This window comes from Zeugodacus cucurbitae, chromosome 4, assembly GCF_028554725.1.
Source record: "Zeugodacus cucurbitae isolate PBARC_wt_2022May chromosome 4, idZeuCucr1.2, whole genome shotgun sequence".
In the NCBI taxonomy this organism is placed as follows: domain Eukaryota; kingdom Metazoa; phylum Arthropoda; class Insecta; order Diptera; family Tephritidae; genus Zeugodacus; species Zeugodacus cucurbitae.
In genome coordinates, this window is record NC_071669.1 from 72847902 (window position 1) to 72860430 (window position 12529).

The 12529-nt window shown below is 36.6% G+C and overlaps 4 protein-coding genes across 18 annotated transcripts in view; 3 read left to right on the forward strand and 1 right to left on the reverse strand.

Annotated features, from left to right (window-relative positions):
* The window catches only part of LOC105211651 (phosphatase and actin regulator 4B), a 216855-nt gene that overhangs the window by 41149 nt on the left and 163177 nt on the right, over window positions 1-12529 (forward strand). For 2 of the 15 annotated variants that reach the window (XM_011183185.3, XM_054229498.1), the window contains exon 1: window positions 9755-10002. The exons of 8 other annotated variants lie outside the window; for them this stretch is intronic. The gene's annotated coding sequence lies outside the window, so the exon portion shown is untranslated. Of the gene's footprint in view, window positions 1-9745; window positions 10109-10321; window positions 10964-12529 lie in introns of those variants that run through there. 5 more of the 15 variants (XM_054229495.1, XM_054229494.1, XM_054229493.1 and 2 more) reach the window with 5 other exon arrangements.
* On the forward strand, window positions 476-1049 carry LOC105211628 (cuticle protein 16.5-like). Its single transcript, XM_029040989.2, has 2 exons — window positions 476-628; window positions 695-1049. Exons 1-2 carry the CDS (start codon window positions 617-619, stop codon window positions 920-922), a joined length of 240 nt encoding a protein of 79 aa, XP_028896822.1. The 5' UTR covers window positions 476-616; the 3' UTR covers window positions 923-1049.
* LOC128919722 (cuticle protein 16.5-like) lies at window positions 3302-3809 on the forward strand. The gene is made up of 2 exons (XM_011183156.3): window positions 3302-3445; window positions 3524-3809. The coding sequence occupies exons 1-2, from the start codon at window positions 3434-3436 to the stop codon at window positions 3749-3751; spliced, it is 240 nt and encodes a 79-aa protein (XP_011181458.1). The 5' UTR covers window positions 3302-3433; the 3' UTR covers window positions 3752-3809.
* On the reverse strand, window positions 5720-6302 carry LOC105211635 (cuticle protein 16.5-like). Its single transcript, XM_029040977.2, has 2 exons — window positions 6145-6302; window positions 5720-6059 (listed from the first exon to the last, which is right to left on the reverse strand). Exons 1-2 carry the CDS (start codon window positions 6154-6156, stop codon window positions 5832-5834), a joined length of 240 nt encoding a protein of 79 aa, XP_028896810.2. The 5' UTR covers window positions 6157-6302; the 3' UTR covers window positions 5720-5831.

A 12529-nucleotide genomic window follows, 5' to 3' on the forward strand; every position in this document is an offset into this window, starting at 1 on the left:
TAGAACCCATATTCAGGATGTAAGAATATCTGATAACTCTAATGGATGTACTACATGTATTAAGAAGCAATAAATCCTATTTCTAGTAATGATTTTTTAAGGTGGAGAATAACACGAGAGGTCATTGGTCAGACATTATCATGTGAAGAGTTTTCAAATAATTATTTTTTAACAATAGTATCGAGTATAAACAAGTATTTAGTATAAACATGTCTATACTAAAAATCCATAATATTAAAAATGATCAGAAATGTGCGATATCTTCCAACTGAATCAAAACTACAACATTTAAGCTTGATTATGTATTGTGAGCTTGACTTTTCTACCCGTTCGCAAAGCATATTGGTTCGTCCCATCTTCTCACATACATACATATGGAGGCATACTACAATATGTAGACTATTATTTGAAAACAAATTGTCAACTTACGGCCTTCAAGCGTTTAGTACAACGCTGTTAAATATTCGAGTCACAGAAAATAAAGAAAAATTAAAAATCGCCTAGTCGCCAGTAAATTGGCTTAATCGTGGAATTGTATTTAAACTCGATCAATAAGCGAACTTGTCATCAGTTTAACTTTGTTCAACAACAGTAAAACAGCTACCAAACAATCAAAATGTTCAAATACGTAAGTATTAGCCGTTATTTGTTCGCCATAAATTCGGTGTTTAATAAAATGTATTCTTCCTCACAGTTCGCTCTCGTTTTCGTCGCTCTCTTCGCCTTCGCCGCTGCTGAGCCTAAACCCGCTGTGGTTGCTGCTCCATTGGCCTACTCCGCCCCATTGGTCGCCTCTCCCTACGCCGCAGCCTATGCTGCCCCATATGCCGCATACGCCGCATCTCCCTATGCCGCCTACGCTTCACCCTACGCCGCCTACTCCGCTTACCCCTACAACGCCGCCTATGTGCTCCGCAAGTAAACGGAATGTAGCGGTTGATCTGTGATAGCACCAAATTGGATTTGATTGGCAATGAAATGGACAAAATTGTACTGTTTTCTAAATAAGAAGAAAAATAAAAGAAAAAACACCTTTAATTAAAACGAAATCTATTGCGTTTATATTGTATTTGTAGAGGCTAGTTCATGATAAGTTAAGGGATATATTGAAAATGAATGAATATTATTGGCATGTAATGAGATCCAAATTTTCTCGCTAAGCTCAATCACTTGATAATATCTTGAATATGTTCGAAATATGAAAAACAAACGCATGTGTCTAAGGCTATGGGCTTATAGGCCTATGGGCACATGAATATACGTCGGGGTAAAGTTTAAGTCAACCTCTCGATAATGTTTATAACTTCGCGGTTCAATCTATGGTTAGTCTTCAGATTCAGTTCAGGTTCGGAAAGAGATTCATACATGTGTACACAGGGCATAACAAACGTTTGAACTCACTTGCGGAAGGTTTTGTGAGACTGACAACAATATTTATGACTTGAAATGATCAGATGTTTGTTCCAAAGATTTATATATGTATATATTTTATAAATCGCTAAGTTAACTATGAAATATTAAAAAAATTGTTTTTTTTTTATTTTGATGAAGAAATACCTAAAGATGCCAGCGAACATTTCCTAAATACATTGGCCATTCAACCAAGATTTAGTTGTTGTTGCGGCTTGTCAATGTTCCCACTGTCTTAAAGCACTACAACACTTCTTGCATACTTAATGAACATCCGCCAGTGACACGGTTGTCGAAAGTTGACATCGACCACCGCGTCAGCAAATGATTTGGGTGTTAGTATTTCTTCTCTTTGCTAGAGAGATACCTTTATGTCCTCGCATTCCTATGATATAAATATTCTGCTCATAAATATAGATATAGTAGCTGAACATATTTCGTCGTTGTGTCAGGAGCTTTAAACCATCTAGAAAAACTCGCAGTTAGTCACCTCATGGATCAGTTAATGTATTTTTAGGGATTTGTTATTCAGTCACTTCTATATGAGTAATAGATCAGGACAAGACCAAAGACTACGATGAACTTATGGGTGCTTCATTTTCCAAATCCTTCCAAATGTTAATTATAAGCTGGTATAAGCTATTGGGAAAATCCTGGAATTATGACAATGTATATTTCTAGCTTGGACCTCGAGAGTCTCCCAAAAAGCGGTCAGGCAGCAGTTAACCAAACTACAAAGGTGTACGTTTTTATATGTAGCGATACATGGATTCTGCGTTCACAGCACTCTGTATCCCAATTGAAGAATTTGCGAAACGGACCAAGTAGCAAGCCATTTTGATCCCCATTTTAACAATGAAGAGCTCCGCGTAGGGGAAGAATAATATGGGCACTGGATATATTCTATTGGCCTTCGTTAAGCGATTAGCTTCTGTTATGTATCTACTTAATGCTGCCGTAGGTTCTGTTACAAGCTCAGGCCGTTATTTTTTTAATATGGTTAATTTTATGTATGCATCAAGCGATGGATAGAAAGATATTTTGCTTTCACATAAGTCTCAAACGCTTCGGCCATTGATCACTAGCTGCATGCACAGTTTTTTTGTTATTGACGACCAACCAAAGAATTTTTGAGACTCTCTATATTACTGTGGATTATTTAACAGGTCATCTTGTCTAAATCTGTCCACATATACTGTTCAATGCGTTCAAATCTGGCATTCCATTCGATACCTCCATTTGCCTAGAGATAGTTTTCTGCTTTCTAAGCGACATTGTAAAGGGAGCCCATCAAACTCTTATCCTAGAGCTCTGTTAGGATTCCTAAACACGTCGGAGTAAAGTAATCAAGAGACTTAACATCACGAGACCATATTTTCGGAAATTCCATTTTTTTAAATTGGAACTCTTAGAACAGTTAAGTCAGTTAAGTATACGGACTCAAAAGGCGAAACAAAAATAACCAAAAGATCTATGCAAAATGTCAAATTTCAATTAACTTAATTTCATTCCTTAAGCCCTAGCATATTTAATGACCCTGTAAGCATACATTTAGAAAAAAAATATTATTGTTTGAAACACAAATTAATTCTTACATATACATTTAATTGATATAAGTTTTAGACAATCTAATAATGAGAAAATGTTTGTGATCTAACAATAATTTAAAACATTTTTCGAAAAATAAATTCTTAAAAAATTGTAGCATTGCTCATACTTTAGATATTTCTGCCTAAAATTACAAAAAAGTAACAAAATTAACATATACTATGAATGCATATTATATATACTTGTACTACATATGATTATTTTAATATAAATGGTCAATTTGCGGCCTTCTACGTGCTTAGCCAAAAATTGTCGAAATCGAAAATAAAAAACAAAACGAAAAACCCGAAAATTCTCCGCCAATAAAATGGCAATAACAAACGAATTATATTCGTATATAAAGGCGGACAACAAACGAATTTGTCATCAGTTTAACTTTGTTCCACAACAGTAAAACAGCTACCAAACAATCAAAATGTTCAAATACGTAAGTATTAAATATAATTTAAACTTTTATTTGTTGATTATAAATTCGGTTTTTAATATAATGTATTCTTCCCCACAGTTCGCTCTCGTCTTCGTCGCTCTCTTCGCCTTCGCTGCTGCTGAGCCTAAGCCAGCTGTGGTCGCTGCTCCATTGGCCTACTCTGCTCCATTGGTCGCCTCCCCCTACGCCGCTGCCTATGCTGCCCCATATGCCGCATACGCCGCCTCTCCCTATGCCGCCTACGCTTCACCCTACGCCGCCTACTCCGCTTACCCCTACAACGCCGCCTATGTGCTCCGCAAGTAAACGGAATGTAGCGGTTGATTTGTGATAGCACCAAATTGGATTTGATTGGCAATGAAAAGGACACAACTTTACTGAACTCAGAATAACAAAAAATAAAAACAAAACCCCCGAGAAAAATTTATTTTGTACTTATTTATTATGTTTTGGTGCAACTGGAGCTTGCTCAGGGGTAAAAATATATTTTTGAAAATACCAAAGGGAGTTAGATTATGGGATTAAGTACCTTTAGGGACTAATAATGGTTAATAAGTTCTCTGACAATATGTTCATAATAAAAGCGCTCAAAAGAGGAAATTAAACATTTGTCATTGCTAAGAATATACTTATGCGAACACTTTCTTAAAAGTTTATTCTTCAAGATTATTAAAATAATCCTAGGGGTTTTGGGTTTTTAATGAACTAGGTTTCCTTTGACCTCCACCTCTTATAACAAGTTTTTTGTTGTAGTGCAACACTTTTCTCATTGGTTTTCATTAAAATTTAATCCCTTTAAACCAAGCTTTTCAACAATTATTTGCAAGGTGTCATTGAGGATTATACATCTTATCAGGATCTTAAGCCCTGTAAACCCACATGGGTCACCATTGAGTTAAATCAAGAACATTCAGGAGTCGTTTAGTTCAATGGATTAGACCGCACCACAGTAGAGCTTAGTCCTTAAAATAGAAGTTAATTATTATTGATTCTAAATCAATTTCAATTAGTTTCTTGAGGACCTAACGAAAAATCTTTCTTTTTGACTTTCATTTGTTATGCAAAGCATGACAATGTTCTTTGCCCGCCACAATTTAGTTTTTAATTCATGAGAGAGCCCTTAAACGCACTCAATTCATACTTGGTCACTGAAAGGACCAAGTAGGCTCTTTAGAAGTCCGTCACATTCCTGCAGGGCAACTGAGAAACGAAATGCATGCGTGCATTTATGTCGTGGTGTATGTCAGTTGGCAACGCAGAGAACCGTTTGCGCCAGGGATTTCGCGTCGAGTTCAGTCGAGTCGCTGGCAGTCCTTCAGCGTTCGCTGTTGCAACTCGGCTGTCAACAACATTTTCATGGTCACTTCAGTGCGCGAGTTGATTTGTAGCTGTCAGCAGTTGTTGCCAGCGAATATTCGGTTTGGTTAACCGTTACGTGTAAGCGACAGCCTGTTTACTGCGTATTTATTTGATGGTGGGGTCTGCTGTTGACACTTGCTACACGGAGAGTTGAAGCAAAACTGTTTTCCTTTACAAGTGTGGTAAATAAATTTGCAGTACAGTTATGATTTTATTAACGGCACTGTTTAAAGTGATGCCAAAATAAAGACAGTGGTGTTATATATTTATAGACAGAGTCTGGATTTGGTTTCAAATCTTAGAATTAATATGTTATATCTAATGTTTAGCTACCGAATGAGATGACTTATTACTAAAAAAATCCAGCTCCAGCCCAGTTGCCGATTAAATTTTGCCTTTATATCAAAAATGTAATACATAATCATAAATTTGTCAAGACCGGGGGTCTTACTATGTGTGCATTATGTTATTGGGGTAGCTGAATCCAAAGCCGAGGTCCATTTAACAACATCAGATCAGGGTTTTGAGATAACCCCAGAAAACAAATATAGCGGGGATCGCGTGTACCCAGCTACTCGGGGGGTTTCGGGGTCGCTGATTACGAATTTGAAGTTACTTTTGGCGGATGCTATTTAAAAAAAGCATCGGACTAAAGAAAAACTAGCTCCAGCCAGTTGTCGAATAAATATTTCCTTTATTCCAAAATTGTAAAATTATTATCAAAAAATGTCTCAAGACCCGAATACAATACTCAAATTCTATACTACGCATTTGACACGCAAGTTATATTCAGTTCAATCAGCACAAGACAACATATGGGCTCTTCACTAAAGTCTATAACCTATCTTTTAAGCCAGTAGTTTGTTCGAATCGCCACATTTCAACTATAAATTTAATAAGAAGACTTGCATTGGATTTCTGTTTAAGGTTTCTTTTTATTTATCATTAGCTTTTATGCAAAATTTGTCCATTTCATTGCAAGTCAAATCCAATTTGGTGCTATCACAGATCAACTGCTACATTCCGTTTACTTGCGGAGCACATAGGCGGCGTTGTAGGGGTAAGCGGAGTAGGCGGCGTAGGGTGAAGCGTAGGCGGCATAGGGAGATGCGGCGTATGCGGCATATGGGGCAGCATAAGCAGCGGCATAGGGAGAGGCGACCAATGGAGCAGAGTAGGCCAATGGAGCAGCGACCACAGCTGGTTTAGGCTCAGCAGCGGCGAAGGCGAAGAGGGCGACGAAAACGAGAGCGAACTGCAAGATGAAGAAATTTTTAAGTAAAATGTTCTCTGTGATAAACAAATAGTAGTTTTTTGGCTAAATTACTGAAGATACTTACGTATTTGAACATTTTGATTGTTTGGTAGTTGTTTTACTGTTGTGGAACAAAGTTAAACTGATGACAATTGCGCTTCCGTTGGGGTTTAAATATAAATCGGTTATCGGCCCGTGCGCTTTTGCAAATATTCGTGTATATATTTAATGCGTGAGTGTAGTTGCGTGTGTGTGTGCCTGTGTGGGCATACTATTTCGATGAGCAATTAGATTAAAATAAAAACTTGGACTTTCTTGGCCTAAACACGTAGTACTCGTACATCCTCAGTGCCATTGTATTCTTATGTACACACATTGTATGTACTTCTAGTGTGTGTGTTGTGACAACTGTGAGGTCATTAAAAAAACCTCATTGGCAGTCGACTGATTTCATTTCAATACAAATTGTTTCAGTTTAACTTCAGCCAAATGCTGTTCTGCATACTAAATATTCGGGTGTGAAATATTCAAACAGCGTAAATTTGAAAAGGAAACATTCTTGAATTTTGTTTGTTTTGACAAAAAAACATATGTATGTGGCTATTAAGCAATACTTTTTTGGCAAAACAAAGAACAAAACAAAATTATTCGCAAAATTACGTAAAAAGAGAGGCAAACAGAAGAAATATTTTTATTTAAGGGTTTTAAGAGTAGTCTACTGTGAACTTTTTTTTAACAATTTATAATTTTTCAAATCTTAAAAATTTCAAAACTCGTATAATCTATTAATGAAGAATAAACGAGATATAAATGGAGTCTAATATTAGTTTTAATCTACCTTCGCGCATATCTTAAGAAATTCTTAATGGAGAATTTTCTTATGCCTGAAGTATAACAAAGGGATTTTTGAGAAATCTAAATCATGAGCCAGTGAGTGATTAAATTTACTTGTGTACTTCTAAAGAGGGTTTTGAAATTTTCTTTCATTGCCTACCTTTTGGCGCGGAAAGAATAATGTAAAAATATACAGAAAAAAATATTTTTTTTTATTCGAGTAAAAATCATTCAAATAATTTTTACGCCAAGATGAAATCAATGAAAAAGTCCTTTTCTATTTCTCGAATTTTTACACGCGTTTTTGAAAAGGATTTGTATTCTTAGCCCAAAAGTATGCTGTACATATTCTGATTATTCACACATACATACATATGTATACGAGTTACAAGTGCTTGAATCGTGTTGCAACACTTGCGTGTTCCGCCACACTTTCGTTACAAGCGCTCACGAAACGCTTGAACAGCGAATGTCGCCGACAATATAGCGACATAAATTTATTACGAAAATTGCTCGACACTTTTTGTTTTGGCACTGGCATTTTCACTTCAAAGTTTTCATAATTGTCGTTTTTGTAGTGGCAGTTGTTGTTGTTATGTGCGTGTAAGTTCACGACAAGTGGTTTCTGCTGCTAATGTTGCCGTTTTCCAAACCCATACATGCAATCATGTATGTATATGTGTGCATGTGTGTGTGTGTGTGTGTGCTTCAACCATTTTCCCAAAACACATTTTCACCAACACATTTACCAGCACAGCCGTCATGGCGTACGAAATGTTGCCTATTGCATTGGAATAATTGTGAACGGTAATAAAAAAAGCTCCAAATATCCAGCCATTTAAATGGGCACTAAGCGTTTGCAACATTTACAACAACAACAACTGCGATACAATGTCAACCACAACTGTACTTTCAGTTTTTGTTGCTTTTTGGTTTTATGAGTTGCCAGACCACAGATAATTGTTGAAGTTAGTTGGTTTTATTGTCAATCGCTTTCCATGTATCCTGTTGAGGAATTTTCCGTCTTTCATTTTCCTTTTTTGTGAATTTTGTTGGTATATTCCATGAAAATTAAAAAAGATCTTTACAACAAAATCCAAACAAAATCAAGCAAAATCCGAAAAATTTTCCTCAACTTCTTTATATTGAAACTTTATCTGTGGCTTGGAATTTCCTACTGGGCCTGTTGCCAGCAAGCTATCGCCTGTTGTGTTTTTTATAAATGCGTTTGTGTCCGCCACATGCGGCTTTTATGATTCCGAAATTAACCAACAATTTGTGTAAGTGGCAATTAAAGTGGCGAAAGGCGTGAAAGGATTTCACTCGCAAGGAATTATTTTGCAATATTCCATTGTTGACTACACACCGACAGACCGACAGCCGACATACGGTGCTGGGGCATACAATCATACATATATTTGACTTTGCTGCACACATTCTATCTTCCTTCTTCATGCTATAGGTAATATGTAACGGCATAAATAATTGCCGCACAGTTGAGTCTGAGTGGTCATTGAGGGCGAAAGGCCAGACAGGTGTTTCACAAGTTCAACGCCAAGTGGTTGCGGGTTTGCGGTTATGTTACTATTATTATTTGCTCCGAAAGCGATTATGAGACCTCAAGTGCCACAAAAACCGCTTTCTCTCTCTCTGCATACACTCGCATATATACATTCATAAAATATTATTATTTACAACTATTTATCAGATATTTTCAGGCATTTTTGCAAATAAAAATGATGTAAGTGTCAGTATCTCTCATTGGAGTTTATGAATATTAAGAAAACTACATTCTGTCAGGAGATTTTCTCAATTTTACATGATTTTAAATATCTTTCACTAAATTATGAGCTTATTTGAGAGAGAGGGGGGGGGGGGGAACATTTTTATGTTTTTAATTTCATTTATTTTAAGGTTATGTTAAGCAGATCCCTTGACAATCTTGTTCTGATTAGTATGCGCTCTCTTTAAAACCCATCTTTCATGGCTCTCTCTGTTATGTCGGTTTCTTTATTGATCATGTATAAGTAAAATATTACAAATAGAGAAGCTTTAAACTCAGATCTCTTTTTTCTAACAAGCTGATATTTTTCCTGCACATTTGTACATAACGGTCGTACAGCATGCAACAGTGAGTCATGCATCCTTTGCATACAGTGTCCTCCAGTCATGGCATTGCTGTGTGGTTGATCCTAATCAGCGTGTCAGAAATGACATGTAATTGTGACAGCTAAATATGACATTTAAACTGATGGTTTTGGCGCATTAGCCAGATATGATTTTGACGGCGTAAATACGGGCGGGTCAAGGATACTGCTGTTGTGTGAGAAGGCGAGTGTTTCATGCACAAATGTGTGGATTGATGGATGGCGAGTACTCATACACCATAATACTCTCTTAGAATTCTATGCTTATGTTCATAGTGCATAAAAACTGACTATGGCATCTGAGTCGCGAAAAAGCGGTTACCGTTAGATATTGAAATGAAGCTTCTCTTTGTGTCAAAAACTAATAATTTTTTCGTTTCCTGATGGCCTTGTTCTTATTCCACTTATTTTATTATGATATATAATAAAAATTAATTAGTTATTAATTGATTTATAAAAATTAAGGTTTGCTCCATCTTCAAAAATTATAAACTACATAATCACTTCATTATCGTGCAACAAAAACTTGGACCACTATTTGACACCCTGTGCGCAACAGTTTCTTCCAAACTAAGCATTAATCACACTTTGACTGCCACTGTGTTTTCTCGCATGCGACACATATGGATCACACATTTGTGACGGCTGGCAATGCTGCTTACGTTCCACAACGCACGGTTGCACTAGGCCTTTTCGTTTGTTGCGGGGAAAAACAACAAAAATGTTTAGTTGATTTTGAAACGTCGTGGACGAATATTATGTGTGGATATTTTGCGCGATTTTTTTAATACATTTTGACATTCGGGCGGAAAGTGTACCATAAAGTGGCCAATTTGCCGGTTGTTATTTTATCAATTGTGTTATTTTAATAGTTCGTGTATGAAAACCTTAAATTGCGTTAAATCAAACGTTAATTAAGAAGGTGACCGCCGCTGGCGCTATACAACAAACATTGTCTGCTGGTATGTGAGTGCTCGTGAATTATATATCTGAAAAATTATTAAATCCGACATATTGAGAGTGTTCAAAAATGTGTATGCGCTTCAAAGAGGAAAGAGTTTTGTTTTTGTAAGCGAAAAAAAAAACAAATGTGCAAACAAAGATTTAAAATAGTTTATTTTTGAAAATTCGCAAACGAAAGAGGAAATGGGAAAAGCAAAAAAGCGCAATTGTGAGAATAAAAGTTGCTAATTTTGTTTTGGAGTGTGAGTGGATGAAGTGAGTGAGTGCCAGTTGGCGAACATGAAACAAAGCGTACAAACACACACACACTCACTCACTCACCTAAATGTGTAGAAATGTATATGCAACTGCTGGAATTACCCAGCCAACAAATCAAATTGTGAAATAAGTTGACTGCGTTTACTTCGATATTAGTTATTTTGTTTAAAGTGTGCAATAAAAAATTGTTGCAATGAATTATTTTTAAAAGATATTGCCAATAAGTCTGAAATTCATTTGTGTATACAGCTTTTTATTAGTTGCCTGTTTGCTGTTTCCACCACTTCATCGTTAATACCATTACATTCTATACGAATACAAGTGTGAAGTGCAAAAAGCATAAAACCGGTTCGACCACTTCAGCCAACAAGCCAGCCAGCAGGCCAACCAGCCCCAGCAAACGAAACGCTACTAACAAACGGGCGGTCACACAGCTGGACGGACGGACGGACGGACAGTTCAACTGCCTGTCTGCCTTCCTGCCTGCCTGCCTGCTGGACTTGTCGCTGTTGCCTTTCTAGCCCTAAACCGAAAAGTGAATGGAAAAGCAGCAAACAAAAATATATATACATAAATACACCCAGCAAACGATGGGAAAGCAAAACTCCGATAAGCAGAAGTGCAAGTGGAGAAACAAATATTGTTGTAACCAGAAATCATAAGTTGAGTGTGTTTGTTCAGTTGTTGTTGCAGTGTTGTTTGGTAATTTCTATTCGCCGCCATTGCGCTTTTCATTCCTTCGCGCCGCCGTGTGTGTTGTATGCATTCAATGGCGCTTATGTCTGCATTTTTATTAGTTTTTGCTTTTCTGTCTGGCCCAAAGTGCATTCAACAAGCCGGCGAATGCTTAGCGTTACGCGTATATTTTTGAATTTAGTTGTTACATGCTGATATCAAATGAGCGTAAAAAACATGAAATTCAAGAACTTGACATTTTGTGTACCCAACTTGCTACTAGTGAGTTGTTGTTGTGTGCCTACCTGTCTGGCAGTAAGACTGCCGACTGAAACAGGTGCCTGTCTGCATGTAATGAAATGAGAAACTAATGTGAAATATTTGAAGTCGAAACATTTGTTGGATATTCGAAAACAGTTTAGTCCAATTAACAGCAATACAACGGATATAAAAATAGATAAATAATAAAATGTGTACTATGTTTGCCGTGTACTACGTCAAAATCGATTAGTTTTCATTAATAAATATTTGCTTTAAATAAAAATCCAGTATTAGTTGATATGAAGTAAAACCATCTGATTGAGTTCTTATAAGTCCAATGGACAAAATTTTCTTCTTAAAATGTGTCGTAATTTTCTTGTTTGTTCTTCGAGATTGTATTAAGTCAGAAACATATAACCAAGTCTCCCTGACTGGCAAATTTTACTCAAATCAATATCAACGAACAAATTAAAAGTGGTATTAGCAAATATAAAATTGGAAACCAGGAATTGTTAACGGCTAATTAAAGCGCAAAAAGTGTTGGTGCGTGCAATCTTATCTTGTTTATGCACCTATCTACATACCTGCTTTTCTTATCTCATCCGCTGATAACGCGGCCTATGAAACTCTCATAGCAGTGTATAAAAATTTGAAATGTGCATATAACAATAAATACTCATATATTATGTAGAAGATTCTAGTATTTAACTGACAACATCGTTTAAATATGTTGAACTTTTCACTTTTCACTCTTTACATTCACTATTCCACATTTCTGTCTTCAAGTCTAGACAATAAAAGCATACATCTCCATAAACATAAGTAACAGTGTATATCGTCTATTAACCCCCATTTCATGGCTGCCTTCTTCTCCAAAGTAAACTTCAATTGAGTACAATGGCAACCCTTGGTACGGGCTCGGTGCAATTGAAAAATTTATTATTAAAATATCCCCAACTATTGTAAGTAAATATCAACATTTCTCCATGGCTTTGCTCTTCTGCCGATGCTGGGGGATGTAAACTTTGTGTTTGTCGCTCAGCTGCACGCAGAAGAGTGGGTCCGCATGCGGGCTTTCGATACACGCAGCTACCAATTACTTGCTACACAGACACTCGTACACTTGTACATACACGGTGGAAATGCGTTGCAATTGTATTTAATTTTTTATTAGTGTTGTTGTTGTTTTATTGTGTCTGTGTCATTGTACTTTGGATGATTGCTTCAATGCCACTCCCACTCCACAACGAAAGTTCGCTTGAATATGGTACGTATGTATGTTTGTACGCTTTTCTCCACTGTCAAAAATGTGCCCTCCAACCGTATGCCCGC